General features: G+C 44.5%; 2 protein-coding genes across 4 annotated transcripts in view; one reads left to right on the top strand and one right to left on the bottom strand.

Moving 5' to 3' along the window:
• The window catches only part of OCLN (occludin), a 29,319-nt gene extending 21,083 nt beyond the window's left edge, over positions 1-8,236 (top strand). For all 3 annotated transcript variants that reach the window (XM_053409199.1, XM_053409197.1, XM_053409198.1), the window contains exons 6-9: positions 864-1,058; positions 2,834-3,005; positions 5,040-5,081; positions 6,466-8,236. In XM_053409199.1, coding sequence (XP_053265174.1) covers positions 864-1,058; positions 2,834-3,005; positions 5,040-5,081; positions 6,466-6,567 — 511 coding nt within the window. In that variant the 3' untranslated portion in view covers positions 6,568-8,236. The remainder of the gene's footprint in view (positions 1-863; positions 1,059-2,833; positions 3,006-5,039; positions 5,082-6,465) is intronic.
• An 8,386-nt stretch (positions 8,237-16,622) lies between these two features.
• On the bottom strand, positions 16,623-19,044 carry ANAPC2 (anaphase promoting complex subunit 2). Its single transcript, XM_053408435.1, has one exon. The coding sequence runs from the start codon at positions 18,977-18,979 to the stop codon at positions 16,709-16,711; it is 2,271 nt and encodes a 756-aa protein (XP_053264410.1). The 5' UTR covers positions 18,980-19,044; the 3' UTR covers positions 16,623-16,708.
• Positions 19,045-22,353: the final 3,309 nt, after the last annotated feature.

Genomic DNA, 22,353 nt, shown 5'->3' with positions numbered 1-22,353 from the left:
AAAGTTAAATGTAAACCACCTTCAATAATGGCTGAACACAAGTCTCAGGGTGGTTTACATAATTAAAAATAAGTTTTGTTATGAATATTGGTCTGACCTTCCCCAAAACTGCCCCCAACTATGGCTATAAAAAGGAGGGCCAGAACCATATTCCCAGTAAAATTTAATTTTAATTATGTGAGCCAGGTTGAGAGGGGTTTTCAATATCAAAAAAGACATGACAAAACACAGAAGATGATGAGGGAAACTAAGGCAGGATATATATCTAGTAGTTTCACTTGCACAAACTGAGGTTTGCTTACAGAAGGATCTGAGGACTGTTGTGTGTGTGCCAAAGGAAACAATAATTAATATCATTTTGTCTTAGATTCTTGAAATCAACTGTTTTCTGTAAATGACAGGGAGATTAAATGTGTACAACTTGCAAAAGGTTGGGATACTTAAAGTTAAGGAACAGTCAAGCAAATGTGTCCAACATTTTATTTCATTAAGTTCAATTTGTGGGTCCCTTTTGTTCCTATTTTAATCATTAGTTTACTAAAGCTGAACAGTAAATCTGAGCCCTTAGAATTACAGGGGTTATTCTGATTAACATTTCTAGAGAAGGGTACCAGCTTGTGCTACAGAGCAGAAAGTATCTGGCATGACTTTGCTGACTTCGTTGCGTGCTGCATTAGTCTACCTGACTTCGTACAACAGCTCTTAGACAATAATGTCATTTTGTGTGATGAAGAAAATAATCTTAACATTGGGAAGCCTAGCATTAACAACCAGCAGTCTTTATTTTGTGTCTCTTAATATCTGCTCAGTGTATTGATGCTTTGGCATGAAACTGGAAATGAATTGTTCTTGTTTTGTAACAGGATACCTGAAGTGAATTTAACAAAGAGCCCAATGCCACCTCAGTATGCCAACACTAGCAGTTACAATGGGTCAGCTAAGGAGCCAGCACAAAAAGGAAGAGCAGGAAGAGCAAAGAGAACCTACACCGACAACTATGATGCAGATTACACCACTGGAGGAGAGTCTTGTGATGAACTGGAGGAGGACTGGGACAGGTATGGACAATTCCATACAACTTGGGCATTGGTACCATGTTAATGGCAGCCTGGTTGTAGAGCATCAGTACAGAGAGCTCCACTTATTCTAACTCAAGTTGATGCAGGTTACCATGAGGCTTTAACAGGTTGTGTATGTTATGAAGGACGCTGGGATACAGCCTCCTACCAACACTCTCTCTCTAGGTTTCCACTAGCATAAATGGAAACTGGATATGAAATTCAGAATTTGATGTCATCTACTTGTTAGTGAAAAGCTAGTATTTCAGTAGGGAAAATATAAGTGCAGTGCCTTTTCTACTACTGATGGAAGCATCACTGTGTTTGAATACAAGTATTTTACATGAATGTGATGGATTGAAAAATTAGTTGCTGTAGCTTCTGTGTGTTACCTACCTATTAAGGTGTCAATCTTGTATGTTAGGGCAGAGCAGGAAAATGAAGGGAGGTGCAGGCAGATGTCATATTTTGGAACATTATTAGCCTCTGGAAACTGTCTGCTGAAACTGACTCATCCTGAGCTGCTGCTTGTAGGCATACTTGGAAGCGCTCTGTTTTTAGAATCTGGTCACAAGAATGTAAGATTTCAGAAATGGCTCTTCCTGTGTTTCAGTGATATGATTCAGTTGGTTAAAAGTTCTTGGATCACTGCTTAAATAGGTAAAAACTGACCAGCAATTAAATAAATATACCTCACTCTAATCAGATAGTAACATAGTTTGTGAAATTCTTGATTTGTCCCTTAACAGACCTTTTTGTAAAGTCAAACTTACAGTAACCAATTTTCAAAATAAGAGATACAAATGAAATGCACTCCAGCTACCCTTTATGTAACCTGAGTTAGAAACTCAAGTGTGTTATGCGTAACTATGGCAACTCAAGCGGTCAGCCAAGATAATGAAGTATGAAGGAAAGCTTGCATAGCTTTTTAAGTAAACAGTCCCCTTTCCATGCATGTGCCCAATCAGCGTGCAAAAAACATAGTATGTGAAATGCATAATGTGTGTGTGAGAGAGAGCGAGATTTCCTTGGATAACCATATGTACATGGAAAGAAGATGGAGCCCAAAATAGTGGTAATAATTTCTAGAAACTGAAGTCTTGCTGAAGGAAAGTTGCAAATGGTCTACCATCATGACTTTATATGGGATTGTTACTCAGTATAAAAACTATAACAATATGCATACCATAAGCACGTTGGTACGTTGCCTGTCTGGTTCTTTCATTTCATGACTGCAAAAAATAGGAAGTGTTCAGTGAAATACTTGTGTAGTCCATTTGATCAAATCAGGTTATATAGCATGTCAATGTTCATTTCAAAAATATGCTGTGATATTGTCTTAAAAATGTAATTTAACAAACAAGTGTTGCAATATTCTGCAGAAACCGTTGACATGAAGTAACTTTCTGGGACTGAGAATTCTCCTTGGGAAAACAAACATGATAGTTGTATTTTTCAATTTATTAACATGTTTCTTTTGCACAGGCTAATGTTTAGTGCAGTGAAAACTTTACTCTTTAAAGGTGTGGAAATGTACTTCTTTATTATTGCGTTGGTTCATCTTTGTACAAGGCTCCTATAGGCATTTGCCAGTTCTAGTAAAGAATGCAGATCTAAATTCTACATTTTCATGCTTTGACCAAAGCACAAAACTGAAAGATTAATTTGCATCATAGGTATCCTTTCCCTATAAACAAATGCTAAATCAGCAAGTCTCTCTGCAACTGCCCACTCCATTTCTTCAAACAATGTCATTTAAATCACTCTTCATCCAGGGAATATCCACCTGTATCATCCGATCAACAAAGGCAAGGATACAAGCGAGATTTTGATGCAGGTCTACAAGAATACAAGCGGTTGCAAGCAGAGCTTGACGAAATCAGCAGAGAAATTTCTCGTCTTGATAAAGAATTGGATGACTACCCTGAAGACAGTGAAGAATATAGGGTAATTTCATTCATTGAAATATATTACGATATGAGAGTATTGCTTTAGTGGTAGAAGAAGAAGAAGAGGAGAGCCAGTGTGGTGTAGTGGTTAAGAGCGGTAGTCTCGTAATCTGGGGAACCGGGTTCGCGTCTCCGCTCCTCCACATGCAGCTGCTGGGTGACCTTGGGCCAGTCACACTTCTCTGAAGTCTCTCAGCCCCACTCACCTCACAGAGTGTTTGTTGTGGGGGAGGAAGGGAAAGGAGAATGTTAGCCGCTTTGAGACTCCTTAAAGGGAGTGAAAGGCGGGATATCAAATCCAAACTCTTCTTCTTCTTCATTACGATATGAGAGTATTGCTTTAGTGGTACATACACCATTTGCCTCCTGAGAGAATTTTGGACATTAGAATTATGTCTGCATCTGCACATGTGCTGTAATATGCACTAAATTCGCTTGCATCCCATCTCCCAGAACTACAGTCTAGCTAAGGCTGTGGAGGGTGGGATAGCCCTCCAGATGTTGTCAGATTCCAACTCCCATCACCCCACCCAGCATGGATGATGGGCATTGCATTGGACATCATATTTCTCATGCAGAAGGACCCGGGTTCCATCCTTGGCATCTCCACTTAAAACATTCTTAAGCAATAGGTCAGGGAAGGAGCTCTAACTTGAAGAGTCACTGGAAAGAGCAAAAGATTGGTGAAGTGACTCAGTGGTGTTTTGGTGAAGGCAAATTTGTATTTTTAATGTCTCTTTGTTTTTTTGAAATGTGGCTTTAGATGTTGAACGCAATATTAGTAGCCAATGGACAACTATTATTAGTCCCATATGCTTTCCCCTAAAAAAATCACAAGCTATTAAAGTCTGTGATACTGTAATTAAAAAGGAACCAGGAAAGAAACACCTAAACTCCTAATAATCGGTGCAGTGTTTGTTGAAACCAACTCTAACCGTAGGCTTCCCTTAGGCTAGGTACCTGGATGTAGTTTTCCCTTTCCGAAGAAAGGATATTGCTCTTTGACCTGAAAAGACAGATATATAATTTACTGTAATGTTAGAAAGCAGTCCTTAATACTAATACTGACTGGGACTCAAATGCCTGTAGCTTTAGAGGAAGTAACATGCTTGATAAAGGAGCTTTCTAACCTACTTCATCCAACAAGAATCCCAAGTGTTGTGGGAGTTAGCAACGTGGAAAGTATTTAATGTTGGTGACCTCTGAGGAAGACTTTTGGGGCTGACTGCACAATGTTTGCTGCTTCCTTTTTCTTTCTGAATGATCTGAGTCAGATTTTGAGTGAATACACTGATGATATAATGGGATATTTTTCTCTGTCTCCTTTCCTGCTGTTTATTGCTCAATCCCTTTTCTAGCCTCTTTAGCACTGCTTAAAGATAGAGACTCTGGCCCTTGTCAGCGGTCAATCAGTCTAGACTCCTACAGTGGCTATCAGCTAGCTTCCTGGAAACCACTCCTTATTTAGGCTGAGTTAAACCATTACTCCATCCATCCCAAGGTTGTCATCTTTGATTAGTGGTGGCTTATGGGGGTTATAGGAGTCGAGGAAGCTGCATTAAAAAGAGTTGGACCATTTGACTATCTATTTGAGTTTTGCCATTCCTGGGCTTCAGACACGAGTCTTTGCAAGCTTTAGTTGGAGATGTTGGGGATTGAACCTGGGACATTCTGCATGCAAAGCCCATGGGTTATCACTGAACCATACCTCTCCTTCCCCACTCCCAAATAGTGTGTGGTCTCCAGTCCATATTTGTGAAGGATCGGAGTAGATGGGAATTCCTCAAACAGATGCCTATGCTTGCAGGCTTTCCATAGGCATCTGTTTGAGAAAAGAATGGTAGCCAAGATGGGCCTTTGGCCTGATCCAGCCGGGCTCTCCTTATGTTCCTGCACCTGTTCTTGTCACCAATAAAGATATTGGTTTAATAGTTAAATATTTATGCATGCATCATAACGAAGGCTGCCTTCATTCTGCTTTTGATTTTTGCTAATGTTTGTGATATCTAATTTGAGTTATTTTTACTTGTAGTCTGCTGCTGAAGAATACAACCGACTGAAGGATATAAAGGCAGTAAGTAGTTTACTTAAGTAATCTCTGCGTAAACCAAGATATCTCCTGTTGCAGCAGGCTGGGTAACCCACTTGGAAAGAAGTACGGCTGGATTGTCAATTTTTGCAGACTTTGAGTGGCTCCTTCCTGAAACCTGTTGCAATTGTCTTCTAAAAAGCTTGTGGTGTCTTTTCAAAAACACTAGTCACTGTAGTATCCCACAGTTGATGATTTTTGTTCTTCACCAGTTCGGACCTAACTCACTGAACACATGTGCAACATGATGGGGCTAGAAGTGTCCCAAATGTGTTGCAGTAATCCTTGGCCACAGAACATGTAGACTTCAATTGTGACTTAGTTCTTGTTGAACAAGTTGCCAAGTTAACATAGCCTGGGTGACTCTGGCTCAGGTGATTTCTATCTAGGAGAGGGTGCAGTTGGCACACCAGCCTCAGCTGGTGAAAGGGTTTCTATGCCGCCAGTACCACTTTAGCCTCCAGTAGAAAAGTTGGATCTACGGATTCTGTCACTGAATCTACAGGTGAGGGGGCCAGGCAGCCTCTGGAGGGCAAGGTGAAACCAAGTTTTCCTCTGAACACTGGAGCTATGAAAGAGAGAGGATGAATCACACCCCAGAGTTTGGCAGAAGGCTAAGATCTGTTTTGGCTTTATACTGTCCAGGTACAAGCTCATAGTCATAGCAATCCTCTGCCTCCCAGCTCCAGCTCTTAAGAATTTGGCTCTGACCTGATGGGTGTTCCAAAATTCAGACCACTTTTCAGGTTGCAGGTTGCAGAAGCAGGGCAAGCCGAGGTTGGGCTTGCATCTGTCCCTGTCAAATACAGAGCCAAATTATGTTCAGTCTCTAGCTGTTTGGGGTGTTTCCCTCCCTGCACCAATATTGGACAGAATCTATTGTTGGGTGTGTTCACCGTATGAATTCCTAATGTTAAAGCAGCATCCTGCTTTTCAAACTGTTGTCTTTGAACTGTTCTGTCTCTTTTAAAACAGAAGCACAGCTATTGGTCTGCCATACATGTTCCTTCTGTTTTAACAAATTTTCATTGGTTTTTAAACAAATACAATAACCATTAAACTCTTATCTAGCAGTACGTCTAAGGGTGCTTGTTTTATGCATTGTCTTTAGACATTTACACATTCAAAATTCAAACTTACGTGTTCCTTCAGTTTCGAACAGAAGCACATGAGGTCGTATCCCTTGGGTGATTACTCTGCAAATTCATTGTTTTAAGGACTTCATAAACTATTGAGAGTTTCAGAATAGGCTCATTTGTCTCTTCTGATAGTGATCACTTTGAATGAATAAGACAGTATATTATTCTAGCGTTTTTAAGATGAAATCTGATTTACTTCATTTATTAATAGTTTTCATTCTGTGTTTTAGTCAGCAGACTATAAGAACCGCAAAGCCCACTGCAAGGTACTAAAGAGCAAACTGTCGCACATCAAGAGAATGGTCAGTGATTATGACAGACGAAAGTCATAACAAGAAGAAAGAAAGACAGCCTGGTTGCTTAAATATGTTAATTTTCATAAAGGTGGGACATAATTGTGTTGGACCACAGATAATGACAGGGCGATATTTTCACCAATACAACACTTGTGCCATGTTTACTATGAAGTATGAAATTGAGCACTCAGTATATGAGACCTCTTACTGTTCCACTGAGTCAAGGAATTTCACCACTCATCACATCAGGTTCATCCGTTTTAACATGTAGTGGGCATCTTCCTGTCCTTTGTCTGCGATGACTCATCCTCCATTCACCTCTGTATGTCGCATCTTATTTTTAGAAGCAGTTGAGAAATCCCCCCCCAAAAAAAATCTTGTTCCCCCCCCCGAAATAATCCAGTCCTCCCTTTCTTAAAGATTTATTGCCACATTGTATCCTTCTAAATGCCATTCATTGTGTGGTCTGGGTGCTTCTTCCAAAAGGTACGTTTCTTCATTATTTTGTTTTCGAAACATAGCAACCAATTTTCCTTGTAAATGTCAAAATATTAAGAATTGTATTTTTTAGGTGCAGCCAGTGTTGATCATTCTGTATGTTATCATCAATGTCAATGTGAAACTAAGTGTAAATATATCTATTATTTTTTAAAATAACCATTTGTATTGTAGGGAATGTTTTCATTGTACAAATGTAGCTTTGAGTAGCAATGTTTTGACTCTTAATATCTTCTGTGGATTGACTTTTGAGTTGTATCTGAGTATGTAAAAAAGGATCGACTACAGCTAGCCTGGTTCTTCTAAGTTGCCAAAGTCTGGACCACTCTGCGGTGAAACAGTTTTGCCATAGGCAAAGAAGAATGGAAACCAAAGTAGAAATTGATCATTTTATAAACATGTGGGTGCTCCTTTTTGAATGTTATGTTTAACAAAAGCACCGTCCCTTAGGAGTACCCAGTGAAAATCCAAATGAATTGTATATTTACTGAGATCCAGTGCTGTTAGGTCAGTTCTTAGCACACTCCATGCCTGCTGTAACTCTAATGCAATAGCCATAATTTCTCCAAGATTTGTATTGCCCCCTTTCCCCAAAGCGAAACATCATTTGAAGTAGCAAACAAGCCATTGTTAACATTAACTGCACCTTGTCAGTTTAGATAACATGACAAGCTGTGGCTAAGCCTCCCAGCTCCACTTTACACTTGTGCTGGTGACTGGCAAGTGGGGGCATTTGAGATGAAGACTTTGCTGCACAAGTTCTCATTATGCTAAACTATGGTTTAGCTTGACATCTGAACCAGGAAACTGTTTCCATGAGATTAAGCTACTAATCTATATTGGCATATCAAGGCTAAAGTTTAACACTTAGTTGTTTTCTTTTTAAGGCATATTTCACACATTATTTTGATATATTCATGCTAGGGTAATCCCTTTTTTAGTCAAACCAAAATACAACAAAAAAAGTGTGTACGCTTCCTATTTTGTAACACTTTTGACTTAATAACGGATAATACAAATTTTTGCATTTTTCTTGTGGGCAGACTTATTTACTTATTTCTTTGCTACAGTTACCATAGCTCAGTTTTAAACACAGCAGACTCACACCCTGCGTGCATTTAACTTGTGTGAATACAGCTTTATGTGCCCGGCAGCCGGTAAACTGACATCACACAAATTAAATGCACACAAGGCAGAGAGCTGTTAGGCTGTCGCAAGGGTTCTGGGGGCCTCCTCAAGATCTTGTTGGGACTTTGTGAGACCCCAGAGCCTGCTAAGCAAGGCTTAAAAGCTCTCTGCCTTACATGGGGGACAAGGCCCACTCAGCACACCAGCTTCAGAGGAAGGGGAGGGGTGATCATGCCGGGGGTGGTTCAGGGATTGCTCTGACTATATGCTGTTTTGGCTTTATAAATGTAACCCCTGAGCAACTTGCGAGTCTACTGTAGTTGCATTGTGAATAACAGCACAATATTATCCATGTCTGCTAGTGGAATATAGATGCTGTCTAATCTTCATGCATTCCATGATAATTAAAAATGGCAGTTTTTTGTTCAGTAAAGGCCACAGTTGTAGTTGGCCATTCTGCAGCCCTGGCTGTGGGGTAGCTGTGCAGCCCTGTAGATTCAAGCAGGGCTTGCACTGCTTATGGGGGAAAGTATATTCGCCTGAAAGCACCCGTATACATCCAAGACACTAGATCAGGAATAGGCAAACTCGGCCCTCCAGATGTTTTTTGGGACTACAACTCCCATCATCCCTAGCTAACAGGACTAGTGGTCAGGGATGATAGGAGTTGTAGTCCCAAAACGTCTGGAGGGCCGAGTTTGCCTGTGCCTGCTCTAGATAACGGACAATGTTCATAAGGATTTTAATGGACTGAATAAAGAAAAACAAATTCCTTGAATTTGGCAAAAGAATGGAAAGTGTGCTTTTAATTTGTCTTAATTGGAACATTATAACTGTGTACATAATGGCTGATTTGTATTTTTGTTATATGGTGTCAATAAAATAATGTGCTTAATACTAATTCCCTAGTGATTAAGATGGGAGTGCTTGGACATATTTACTTTTATTGCATGCTCCATTGCTAAGGGGTTTTTTGGGGGGTGGGGGGGTTTCATGAACTATGTATGAACTTCAGGTGGCAGCTGTGTTAATCTATTGTGGCAGAAATTAAATTAAAAAGAGGTATGTGCTTCCTTAAGACTAACAGATCTATTGTAGCTTAAGCTTTCATGGAGCAAAGTATGTCATTGGATGCACGTGATGAAGTGGACTATTAATCCACAAAAGCTTGTGCTACAAATAGGTGTGTTAGTCTAAAGGTGTCACAGGAGCCTTTCTATAGAGCAACAACAGAATATCCTATTGTGGTAAGAACCCAGGGTCATGCCTTATGGGAGCAGAGCATGGATTTAAGCAAAGGGCCATTGCACCTCATTTCTGCCTGGCAACTAGTACACACCATTCCCAAAGGGATAGTTCAACTGGTGGTTTTGAATGGTTGAGAGGGGCAAGCTCATACACAGCATTTAACAGGACATGGCTGTGGGTGAAGCAATAAAATGTAGCTTTCCTTTAAAAACGCATAGCGATACACATTGTATATGAACTGTAAGAATGGGTGCCCAGAAAAGTTTCCATGAGCATCAATGATTCATGAAACTCCAGCTATCCTTGAATGATGCTAATTATGTGGGTCTGTCTCAGGTCTAGTTTCAGATCAGAGTCCAGTGGGTCTCATTGTAAATTATGCCCATGATGTCTCCAAAATAAAATGAGCATTCTAAAAAATAATAATGAACAGCTGGTCAGTTATTGTTTTAATAAAGCATGTAGCATTTTCCATTATGGCTATGCTCTGCAACCTGTTCAACCAGTCTTTGTGACATTTAGGAGTCTAGCAATCAGATAAAGTACTTATTACTAATAATTTTAGAACAATATTTTTTTACATTATGAAATCTCTACCACATATGAAAATACTACTACAGCCCTTCCAATGTAAGCCCTGATCTGTGCTCTCATGTGTGGAAGTGGGGAGGTCAAGTACCATCCAGACAATACTGAAAATTATTTTCACAATGTAAGACATACTGAAAATATCCTGTCTTAGTTCTGGTTGTTGAATATTGGACCTGGTAGGGCTGCTTGACAACCAGAGGTCATGCTCAGGTTCTTTCTGTCCTCCTTGCAAATATACTGGACACTTAAGCATTTCAATTATACAAATACTTAGCCCCTAATGAAGCCCAAAGTCTTTGGTTCAGAAGGGGCCCCTGCTGCCACAGTTGCTTTTTTGTTGAGAGGGGAAAAATGTGCCCTCCACCTGTTCAGATTTCCGCCTTCTCTTTTGCAAAGAAACAGTAGGCACTTAAACACAACAGCTGCATAAATGCTTAGATATGTGCTACCTTTGTTCTGAAGGAATTTATGCTATCACAGTTTCTAGTGTGGGTTCATGCAACAATAACCACATTACTCAGAAGTAAACTACACTTAATGGGGATTGCTCCTTGATACATATGTACAAGATTGCACTATGTGGCTATCTGCTGTGCATGCTTCAGAAATAAATGGCGCAAGCATGTACAGAGTGCACCAGTCTTGCCGGTAAGGATTCCACAGCAGACTGACTTCATAGAAAGACTACATCCTACCATCACCACAGTATTGACAACAATAAAGTTTTGTAATCACTAAACATGCTCTGGTCCATGGGGTCACGAAGAGTCAGACACGACTAAACGACAACAACAATCACTACACCCAGTGTGGTGTAGTGGTTAAGAGCGGCAGACTCGCAATCTGGGGAACCGGGTTCGCGTTTCCGCTCCTCCACATGCAGCTGCTGGGTGACCTTGGGCCAGTCACACTTGAAGTCTCTCAGCCCCAGTGTTTATTGTGGGGGAGGAACGGAAAAGAGAATGTTAGCTGCTTTGAGACTCCTTCGGGTAGTGATAAAGCGGGATATCAAATCCAAACTCTTCTTCTTCTTCTGAACAGTTTGCATAAATGGTATTAACCCAGTCCCCTCTGCCCAGTTCATAACAGGAAGCAACTTCTCGCTTAAAACAAAACAAAAAATGCATGTCTCTGGCAAGATTGCAAACAAACCTACAATTCCCAACATGCACCTGTATCAAGTTGACAGGCTCACAGCATCCGTGGTTGGTCAAAAGAAACATGTCTCAGCATTCCTTTGAAGAAAGCACCAGCAAAATCAAACTTTGAAATTCCATCAGCCTTTAGTACAGGTTTTATACTTGTATCTCAGTTAAGCTGTTGAATGAGGTTGTCTGAAGATTTGGAGCTATCAGTATGTTTGTGCCATCCAGCTCCATTTCTTTTCATCTCATTCAGCTGAGGCTGTAGCCTTGCTGAACCAGCATTTTGGATTTTAAATTGACTGGATGAGGATTGATACATTGAAGCTCAGTTCTGATAAGATAGAGAGAAGTATCCAAACCATTCTGGTTGGGGTATCACTTATGACGGATCAGCTGTGAAATTTGTGGTTGCTGCAAGGTCCGGCATTGTCAATGGAGACTTGAGTGCCTTCTGTGGTTGATATGAAGCACCTTTCAACAACTTCAGATATTTTGCCAGCTGTGAATCCCCTCATGAGAAAAGAGAGTCTGGTCCTAGTGATTCATGCTCTGGTAACCTCCAGGTTAGACTACGGCCTGCAATGAATTCCACAGGAGACTGTGTTGTCAGATGATGATGTTGTTTAGTCATGTCCAACTCTTCGTGACCCCATGGACCAGAGCACGCCAGGCACTCCTGTCAGATACTGTACTTTAATTAGTCCAAAACAGCTGTTAAGTTCTAACCGAAACTGGCTATATCTTGTCACTCTAAACAATGCCACAGGCCACTGGAATTAACCTTGAACAACCTGGGACCTGAGTCTTTTAAAGAAGTGCCTTCTTCCACGTGAGCCTACCTGAGTTAAATTCACCATTTGAAATAATTATTTGAGGTTTTTCTCCACAGAAGGCAGATGGTGACCAGAGAGGGCACCTTTGCAGTGGTGGCACCTCATGGAAAATACTATTCTCTGGAGTAAAATAACCTCTGTGTCGTTTTCAGCACCAGGTGAAGACTATTTTATTTGCACTGGCTTCCCAGCATGTTGAGTAGCTGGTTTTAATCGCTCTACTGTGTTTTATATAGTTGTTTTGTTCTTGTATGTTTTTATGATCCTCTGAAAACTTGATAGCTGAGGCCGGGCCTTTTTGTAGTGTCAATGTGGGAGTGGTAACTGAGGCTTTGCAGCTATTTCTTGAATGTTGAGAGTCTTTTCGGGAGCTGTTAACCCTCGAGTTAAAGCTTTCTCTAAAATGGGATTGAGTTAATCCAGAGGACAGGTCTATGAAGGGTAATTGACCATGATAGCTCAGTTGACCCTCCAAGTTCAGGGGGAATGTATTTCTGCCAGTTGCTGGAGAACAGACAAGCCTGTAGGCATCCCTGAAGTATTTGTTGCACTAGACAGGTCTTGGCAGGGTGGTTTTATATGGGCTTCCATTATTGCTGACTTTAGCCCACACAGCATCCTGCCAACTGCCCAGAAAACAGACCCGTGGAGTCAGGTGTGTGTTTTCCTGGAGAGGTGGAGAAGCTGAGTACAAGCTCTTTCAAAACAGACTTTAGAAAGAATGACCTAGTTGAGAGAGGATGGCCTGGCATCCTTGGTTGTCCTATATCAATCATGACGTGAAGCACAGCCACATTTCCTCCTCAGACAAAGAGGTTCAAGATACTAAAAGAAGGTGGTGAGAGAAAATAGAGGCAAAGCCTACATTCTCTTAATCAGCATTAATTATCTTTGACCCAAAATACACTGGACGTTTTGTAATGTGGATGTTGAATGAAGCAACAGCAAAAACTGTTTATTATTATTGCACTTCAGCTTCAATAATGATTGTGCTGCAGCTCCATCAATTCAAATGTTTACATCATCACAACATATGGAACAGGATGTCCCTATTTTCATTGGAGACATGTTGGAGGGTATGCAACCCTTTGTCAGGAGTCCAGTCCCTGGCTTGATAACACAGTGAGCGTAGTTAATTAAAAAGGATGATTTATTGTCAAAACAAACAGATAACTAGACGGCTCTAACACAGCCTCCACCATCATGACCCTTCTGAAAAATGCTTCCAGCGAGACCAGAAGCAACTGAACTTTCACTTTGTACGTCTTCTGTTTCACTTCCTATATTGCAGCTCTCCCATTCATGGAGGGGGTCAGCTCCCTCCTCTTTCCCAGTCTCTGAGTGGGTGTCTCTTAACTCTTTCTCACCTATTTGTGCTTCCAGTGAGCTGTGACTGTGTTCTAGCTTGCTCTCAGCTATTCGCTTATCAGCGGGCATTCCAAGGGGTGGGTGCATGGCAGTTAACCCTCTCTGCTCCTGACTGCTTCCTTCAATTGTCAGCAACCATTCTCTGGGAGCTGGCTGCAAACCGTCCCTGGGGGCTGGCTCATTCATGACACCCTTCTCCATTGTTTAACATTGTCTTTCAGTATTGTCTAGCTCAGACAATACTGAACTAGATGACCATTGGACTTTATTTGGCATCAAGCAGCTTCCTTTGTGTGTGCCTAAGAGGAAACAATTATGATAATACACTTCTTTAAGCTCTTACACGATCACCTTCATTTATAATATTTACTTAAACACATTTTGTGTTACAAATTGTAATAAGAATATGGAAATATTTGGTCTGGCCTCTCCTGTGAGAAGGATTTCAATTAGGAGAAAAGAGGTAACACAGGCAGTTCTCACCCAGTTTCAGGCTGAATCGAGAGAAGGAAGGTAAGGGTGTGGAGTCAGGAATTGCACTGAAATATTTCATTAGTTTTGATTTAACATTCGTCAGTTCCATTTGTGTCATAATAAATGATGCAAAATGTTCCTTGTCTTTGCAGGGAGGAATATGGTATCTGCAGAATCTGAAGCAGTGCTATCAAAACTATGCAAACAAACATATTATGACAGGTACTGTCTCTGTTTAGTTTCAGGTGTCTGGTTAAAGCCATCTTATTCCAGGAGGCCTTTGCATCATGGATGCTTCTCCAATGTTCAAAAACAGGGGTAGGCAACCTAAGGCCCATTGGCCACAAGTGGCCCACAGGGGTCATTTAACCGGCCCATGAGCCACCCCCAAACCGAGCTGCCTGCTCGGAGAGTCCCCACACACTGTGCTAAAACGGCACAGCGTGGCGCAGGGGCTCGCTTCCGCGGTGCCGGAAATCGCGTCTGCACATGCTCAGATGCCGAAAATCGCGTCTGCGCAGATGCAAACACCGGAAATCATGTCTGCACAGACGGAGACGCTGGAAATTGCGGCTGCGTGCGCTCACGCACGAGCTCGATCCGGCCCACAGAGGGATCTCTGCTGGGGTAAACCAGCCCAGGCAAGGTAAACCTTGCTGACCCCTGTTCTAAAACATTCTCATTTTCTTGTTCAGATGCTGGATATTTAAATTTCTAAGGTTTAAATTTGTTGCAGTTTAATTATATTTTTATTTTAGAAATTTTGTGGTTTTTTCATTGTAAGCTGCTTTGAGAACGAGATGGTGAAAAGATGGATATAATTATTCAAAATAAATAAACTGCAGGGTGTTAATCTTAAAACAAACACCACACATTTTAATTGCACATAACTGTAAGGGTAATACCATGCTTGCAAATAAATGTTGTTGAGAAAATGTAAATTATCAGCTATTAATTAACATAGGGAAAATATTTTCAAGCCTTTAAAAAAGGTAAAGGACCCCTGACATTTAAGCCCAGGAGCTGGGACTGAGCAACGGGAGCTCATTCCGTCACAGGGATTCGAACCGCCAACCTTCCAATTGGCAAGCTCAGTGGTTTACATCACAGCACTAGTTCTAACTAAATACCTTCACCCAGCACATTGTTGTTGAAATAAAATGTTTTATGTGAATGTAATTTAAATGATCAGAGTTTTATAGTGTGTACTTAGTCCTCTATTAAAACTAAACCTTTTTGGAACAACAGATTATAGCCAGGTGTTCTGAAGGAAAACAAATGATATTTCAAATGGGTCACAGTGAATGTTGAAATGAATGGAAGCAGCAGCAAGCTTACTGGATGGTTCCCCAAAACTTTCAACTACAGTACTTCCTAATTTCTACAGAAGAATCAGGTGGAGGTTGACATGTTTCAAACTTGACGTTTTATATTGAAAAACGAGTGTTTCCATATTGTAGCAATATTAGGCAATTTTTGTAGTTTTTTTAAAAAAATAATCCGATATAATTAATTGGATAGTCGTGATTTGTGTGTGATATCCAGAGCCCAAAACCTAAAACCTTAAGTATAAGAGGGCTATTTATTTATTTAAAAGATCTAAAAGTAAATAATGTAAAATTTCTATGAAATATAATAATTTAAACAGCAGTCAAAAACATCTAGTCTACAAAACCACGTAAATTATTAAAATAGTTTAACTTTCTCAAAATACAAATCAAGAACTGCTTGATGGGTCCTGGGCTGTTATATCTCTTTTTAACCCGCTAACGTGGGCTGACTGGGTGACTTTGAAATTATTCTGTTCATAAAAACTAGACTAAAATTGCCACAGATGCAAATGTTTTAACAACCAAAGTGTTTATAATTTGGTCACAGAGCTGTCTTTTGAAGTCTTACTATTTTAAAAAAGAACTAAAAACTACCTGGTTTTACTTCCTTCCTTACTTTGTTTTAGAACAGGCTTGCGTGTATCCATTTTTCCCTTGAGAACATAACTATTGATCTTCATGTTATGATTGTGGGTTTCTGTCATGTGACGTAGCAAAGCATTTTGTTTGGATCTGCAAGTAGACGTGTTCAGCTGTTGGGCAACTGAAGGTATCGGGAAATGCACTCTCACTTGGCAGGTTTCTACTTGAAAGTTATGAGCACATATGGGGGTTGGTTTTTTTGACATCTTATGGTGATGGATGTGATATTTGTCCACATTGTGTTTAGTCATTCAACAAAGAACTGCGGTCTCCAGAGAGAGACGGAGGAAAGCCTTTTTGTGCCCAGATATGTTTTGTGCCAAATACCGTATTTTTCGCTCTATTGGACGCACCGGACCATAGGAGGGGGAGAACAGGAAAAAAAATTTTTTTCTTGTTCTCCCCCTCTAAAACAAGGTGTGTTCTGTGCGTTCAAGGTGCGTTCACCCGAAGCCTCCAGAGCCCAGCAGGAGTTCCCGCTGGGCTCTGGAGGCTTTGGGTTCCTTTCGACCTGCTCTTTGGGGCTGGCGGGGGGGGGGAGCGCTGCTTTCCCCCACCGCCAGCCTCCAAACCAGGTCGGGGAACAGCGGGAAGGTGGCGCTCTGCCTCCCCGCTGTCCCCCGAGCTTGTGGAGCGCACGCAGTGGATCTCTCACACCCGGCGCTTCAGTTCCCGGCCTTAGGGGAAAAACCCAGGCGCTCTGCTTGCGAACCAATATCTTTATTGTGTGGGAACCGTAGCGCCCCCAAATGGATGGCGCCCGGGGGATCTCTCGCACCCAGCGGATCTCTTGCAACCAGCGCTCCGGTTCCCGGGGGGAAAAAACCAGGTGCTTTGTTGTAAACAAATAGCTTTATTGCGTGGAAACCGTAGCGTCCCCAAACGGATGGTAACGAGTGGATCTCTTGCACCCGGCGCTTCAGTTCCCGGCCTTGGGCAGGCGGTAGACGCCGCCGCAATAGACCAGCTGCTCATCCTGGACCTTCTTCTGGAGGAAGATCTGGAGCTCCCGCAAGTCGATCTCGCTGACCATGGGACCCGTCATGACGAAGATCTTCAGCATGCTGTGGATCCGCTCGAGGGGCAGGCTCTCCAGGTTGGTCAGCATGGCCTGGATGTAGGTCCAGAAAACCTGGAGCTCCCCCTCCTTCTGGTCGGCCTGGGAGGCCATGGCGGAGTCGCCCTCCTCGTCGCTCTCCACCAGCACCACCTTCTCGGGTGCCTCCTTGGGCGCCTCCTCCACCACCGTGAAGGTGCCGGGCGCCTCTTCGCGCAGCACCCCCTGCTGGAGCCAGAGGGCCAGCTTGCGGCGCAGGAGGGCCGGGGGGCAGTGGAGGGCCGCGCTCAGCTCCTCCAGGGTCCAGGTGCCCTTGTCCTGGAAATGGAGAATGATGGCCGCCTGGGCTGGCGTGACGGACAGGGAGAGCGTCCTATCGGCAAGCTCCACCTCCAGGCAGACCGCCCCCAAGTGGTGCTTCCAGCTCAGAGTCCGCATGGCCTTGAGCTTCTCGTACTTCCGGGCATAGTCCTCCATGGCGGCCTTGATCTCGGCCGGCAGCTCCAGCTTCTCCTCCTTGAGGGGTGGCCAAAACTCACTGGAAATGATGGCGGCTGCCAGCCGGAAGGGGGGCCTCTGGCCTTCCGGAAGCTTCTGCTCCTCGTCCCGGATGTGGGCGTTGATCCGGCGCGAGTCAGCCATGTCCTTCAGCATCACCTCACAGTAGAGCATCTGGGTTTCCCCAAAGCGCAGCTTGAGCAGCTCGACGTTGCGGATTTCCCTCTCGGCGCTGTAGTTCAGCTGGTGGAGCAGGCGGTCGGCCAGCAGCGTGCGGTATTCGTTGATGAAGAGGTCCTTGCTGCCGTAGATGCTGACCAGCAGAGTGATGATGTCCGCCGAGCGGCGCTTGGCGGCAGGCTTTCCGGCTGGGTGGGCGTCGACCGGGTCAGGCACCCAGTCCTCCGGCTGGGCGCCAGCCTCCTCGTCACTCTCCTGCCCGTTGTCCAGGGCGACGGGATCCGCTCGGGAGAGCTCGTGCGCCAGGTCGCCCGATCCCTCGCCTGTCAGGCCAGCCACGATCTGCCGCACGGTGTCCTCACGGGTCCTCAGGTACTTGCGGATGGGCTCCCCGGCCACCTGCAGGATGACCATTGAGGGGTCCAGCTGGCGCAGGGCCTTGATGGCGCAGATGTAGAGGGTGATGATGTCCGAGGTGTTGACCCCGGGATGGAGGAGTCGCATCTCCAGGGCGCTTTTCAGGGAGGTCAGGAGGTGCTGGCGCTGGTTGGTCCTCTCTAGGCAGAACTTGAGGTCCTCTATGGCCGGCTTGGAGTCAGGGAAATCTCGGATGATGCCAAAGAGCTCCTCGATCCTCATGGCGGTGTAGAGGCGGTAGAAGAACCTCTGGACGTGGCAGCGCCAGCGCCGCAGGGGAGCGGCCTCGGCCCCGCCCTCCCGCCGGAAGACCCAGCCGACCCAGCCAATCACGCGCTCGAGCCATTCCTGGAAGTCAGGGAGGAAGGAGCGCTCAAACTCGCCCCGGCAGGTGCCCTCCAGGCGCTCGGCGATCATGCGGTGGAGGATGTCGGTCACGGCGGGCGTGCTGATTCGCTCGAGGAGGCGGAGACGGTGCAGGACGCCGTTCAGCTCCTCAAAGCGCGCTACGGTTCCCTCCTCCTCGGCGCTGCCCGCCGGTGCTACGTTTCCCGCCATGTAGACCCGGAAACTGCGCCCGTAGAGGTCGCCCAGCGCCTCCTGAAACACCCCCGGCGGTGCCAGGAAAACCACAGCGCGCAGCAGGGCATCGAGGTTCCCGCGCAGGCGCCCAGTGGCGCCAGTGCCAGGCACCACCTCGGGCACCCACTCCTCCAGCAGGGCGGCGCCGCGCAGGTAGGGCGCCAGGCGCTCCTCCAGCCAGCGGAAGGCCTCCAGCAGGGAATGGGCGTGCTGCGGTTCACCAGGCGCCGGCGCCGCGCGCCTCCAGAACTCGGGGCCCAGGCGAGACTGGAGGTCCGTCTGGAGGACCTCGAGGAACCAGTCTTCCAGGGCGCCCTGCAGGCCGTGTTGGCGGAGGGCGGCCCAGGCCGGGCGCAGGTCGGGGGGCGAGTCGTAGCGCAGCGGCGCCTCCATCCCCAAGGCTTCGGGCGGCACCAGGCCGGTGCTGAGTGCGCTCCAGGCCGCCGACAGTTCCATTTCGCGTCCGAACGCGGCGGCGGCGACCCGGAGGAGAACTAGGCCCCGCCTCCGCGCATGCGCGGACCGGCGGCGACGGCAAACTACGTCCGACGCGCGACGTGACGCCGCCAAATATATGTTTTGACACTGAATTCCAGAATGAGATAATAAGCAAGAAACTACAATGCAGGAAAAAAGCAGATATAATAAAAGTTTTTTCGGGGGGGCAGTTACTGCCTGCCGCCTTTAATGTTTGATTCGGACAAAAAGAAAGAAAATGGATCAATTAATTATATTTATATGAACCAGGATATTTTTTGTTTGTAGTTCAGTAAACTGTTATGAAATGTCATGGCCTTTGGCTAGCACAATAAACTTATTGTTGATGATAGGCTTATACCATTTTTGAGCCATCTTGTTTTATTAATTTAAAACAGAACATTCTTTTTAACAATAAAAAGGCTAAAAGTGAGAACCCACCCTATCTCTTATTTGTTAAAGCAATGCTCTGTTACAGAGTCTGTTCACCTGTGATTAGTGACTCTCTTGTCCTTGGGAAATTGAAAGCTAGCAACACCTTTTTTGGGAAAAGGTGATCCCAGTCTCTGACGGTGTGATGAGTTTCAGGAAAGTCCAAAATGATTAGGAAAGGCACATTTGGGATTTCTGTTGATGGAAGCTGGAGATGCTAATATTTTGATTTATAATTTGGTTGAATTGTGAATGGTTTTATATTTTAACTGATTTTTATTATTAGCCGCCTTGAATTTATTCTGAAAACTAGACGAGATATAAGTTTTTAAAAACAGACTATCAATAAATTGGAGTAGAGAAGTGAGCTGAGCAGATATATACTTGATTAAGTATACTTAATTAATGTAAGGCTTACAGTACCAGTTTCTTTTTAGGAGGGAGGAACAGTTGACCCTCCAAATGTTGCTGGACCACAACTCCCATCAGCTCTAGCAAGCACTGCCAATGTCAATGGATGATGGGAGTTGTAGTTAAGCAACATCCAGCAGTCCAAAGGGCCCCCTCTTGACTTAAAGAGAAACTGGCTCAAAGGTTCCCCACACCTGCTTTAAGCAATGCATAGTTCTGAACCAGCTGGCCAGTGGAACATTGGAAGCTGCCTTATAATGAATCAGATCAATGGTCCATTAAGCTCAGCTTAGTCTGACTGGGAGCAGCTCCACAGGTTTTCAGGCAGCTCTACCTGGAGATGCTGAGTTGAACCTGTGATTTCTACATGCTCTGCTAAAGCAGACCCTCCAAGTGTCCCTATTTTCAGGGATGTCCTTGATTTAGAGAAGCCCAGGTTTTTTATTTGATCCTGGAATGTTCCACTTTTCCTTAGGATATCCCTATTTCATTGGAGAAATGTTGGAGAGTATGGAGTTATTCGACTCACGAGCCATCTGAAGGCAATCCTGTGTAGGGAAGTTTTTTTGAAAAAAAGTTTAATGTTTTATTATGTGTGTGTGTATATATATATATATATATATATATATATATGTTGGAAGCTGCCCAGAGTGCCTGGGGAAACCAGTAAGATGTGTCGGGAATAGTATAATTATCATTATGGAATGGGACGTTCCTATTTTCATTGGAGAAATGTTGGAGGGTATGCTGAAGCTAAGCCCTGGAACTGGTGAAGCTCAGAGGGGGAATAAAGTCTGTGTGAGGAAAAACGTAAAAGGCGGATCTACACGGATCCTCGTGAATTCATATGATTTTTTCATTCAAATTAAATAAAACCACCATGATACTGTAGACCATGTCTTACTCTGTAGAAAGCATCAAAAAAATCACGCATCCACTGTTTCGGGGGGGCGCAGGGGCGCAAAAACATGGTTAAAAAACACGGATCCTCATGGATCCTCATGATTTTTCCACTAGATCAGCCCAAACTCACCATCAGATCAAAGATCATGGCCATGGGCACAGCATCCACCACAAAAATCACGGATCCACGGCTTCCTGGCCTCTCCATGGCCCAAAAACGTGGTTTTGAAGCACGGATCTTCATGGATCCACACGCTTTTTGCATAGGGCCAACCCAAACTCACCGTCAAATCACACATCATTCCCAGTGGCACAACCTGCACCACAAAAATTACGGATCCTCGGCTTCCTGGCCACTCCATGGCTCAAAAACGTGGTTTTGAAGCACGGATCCTCATGGATCCTCACACTTTTTGCATTGGGCCACCCCAAACTCGCCGTCAAATCACACATGATGTCCGGAGGCACAGCCTGCACCACAAAAAACACGGATCCACGGCTTCCTGGCCACTCCATGGCCCAAAAACGTGGTTTTCAAGCACGGATCCTCATGGATCCTCACGCTTTTTGCATTGGGCCAACCCAAACTCACTGTCAAATCACACATCATGTCCAGGGGCACAGCCTGCACCACAAAAAACTCGGATCCTCGGCTTCCTGGCCACTCCATGGCTCAAAAACGTGGTTTTGAAGCACGGATCCTCATGGATCCTCACACTTTTTGCATTGGGCCACCCCAAACTCGCCGTCAAATCACACATGATGTCCGGAGGCACAGCCTGCACCACAAAAAACACGGATCCACGGCTTCCTGGCCACTCCATGGCCCAAAAACGTGGTTTTCAAGCACGGATCCTCATGGATCCTCACGCTTTTTGCATTGGGCCAACCCAAACTCACTGTCAAATCACACATCATGTCCAGGGGCACAGCCTGCACCACAAAAAACTCGGAGCCACGGCTTCCTGGCCACTCCATGGCCCAAAAACGTGGTTTTCAAGCACGGATCCTCATGGATCCTCACGCTTTTTGCATTGGGCTACCCCAAACTCACCGTCAAATCACACATCATTCCCAGGGGCACAGCATCCACCACGAAAAACTGAGATCCACGGTTATCTGGCAGTGGCATGGCCCAAAAACGTGGTTTTCAAGCGCGGATCGTCATGGATCCTCACGCTTTTTGCATAGGGCCAACCCAAACCCACTGTCAAATCACATATCATAGCCAGGGGCACAGCCTACACCACAAAAAACTCGGATCCACGCCTGCCGGGCTATACCGTGGCTCAAAAACGTGGTTCCGAAGAATGGATCCTCATGGATCCTCATGATTTTTGCACAAGACCAGCCCAAAGTCACCATCAGATCAAACATCATGGCCAGGGACACAGCCTGCACCACAAAAAACACGGATCCACGGCTTCCTGGCCACTCCATGGCCCAAAAACGTGGTTTTCAAGCACGGATCCTCATGGATCCTCACGCTTTTTGCATTGGGCCAACCCAAACTCACTGTCAAATCACACATCATGGCCAGGAGCACAGCATCCACCACAAAAAACTCGGATCCACGGCTTCCTGGCCTCTCCATGGCCCAAAAACGT

The sequence above is a fragment of the Podarcis raffonei genome, chromosome 11 (assembly GCF_027172205.1).
Source record: "Podarcis raffonei isolate rPodRaf1 chromosome 11, rPodRaf1.pri, whole genome shotgun sequence".
In the NCBI taxonomy this organism is placed as follows: domain Eukaryota; kingdom Metazoa; phylum Chordata; class Lepidosauria; order Squamata; family Lacertidae; genus Podarcis; species Podarcis raffonei.
The sequence above is the reverse complement of the archived record's forward strand: the minus strand, read 5'-3'. Positions and strand labels throughout refer to the sequence as shown.

Coding starts and splice junctions, on each gene's coding strand:
- ANAPC2 (XM_053408435.1), bottom strand. CDS start 18,979: ATGGAACTGTCGGCGGCCTGGAGCGCACTCAGCACCGGCCTGGTGCCG.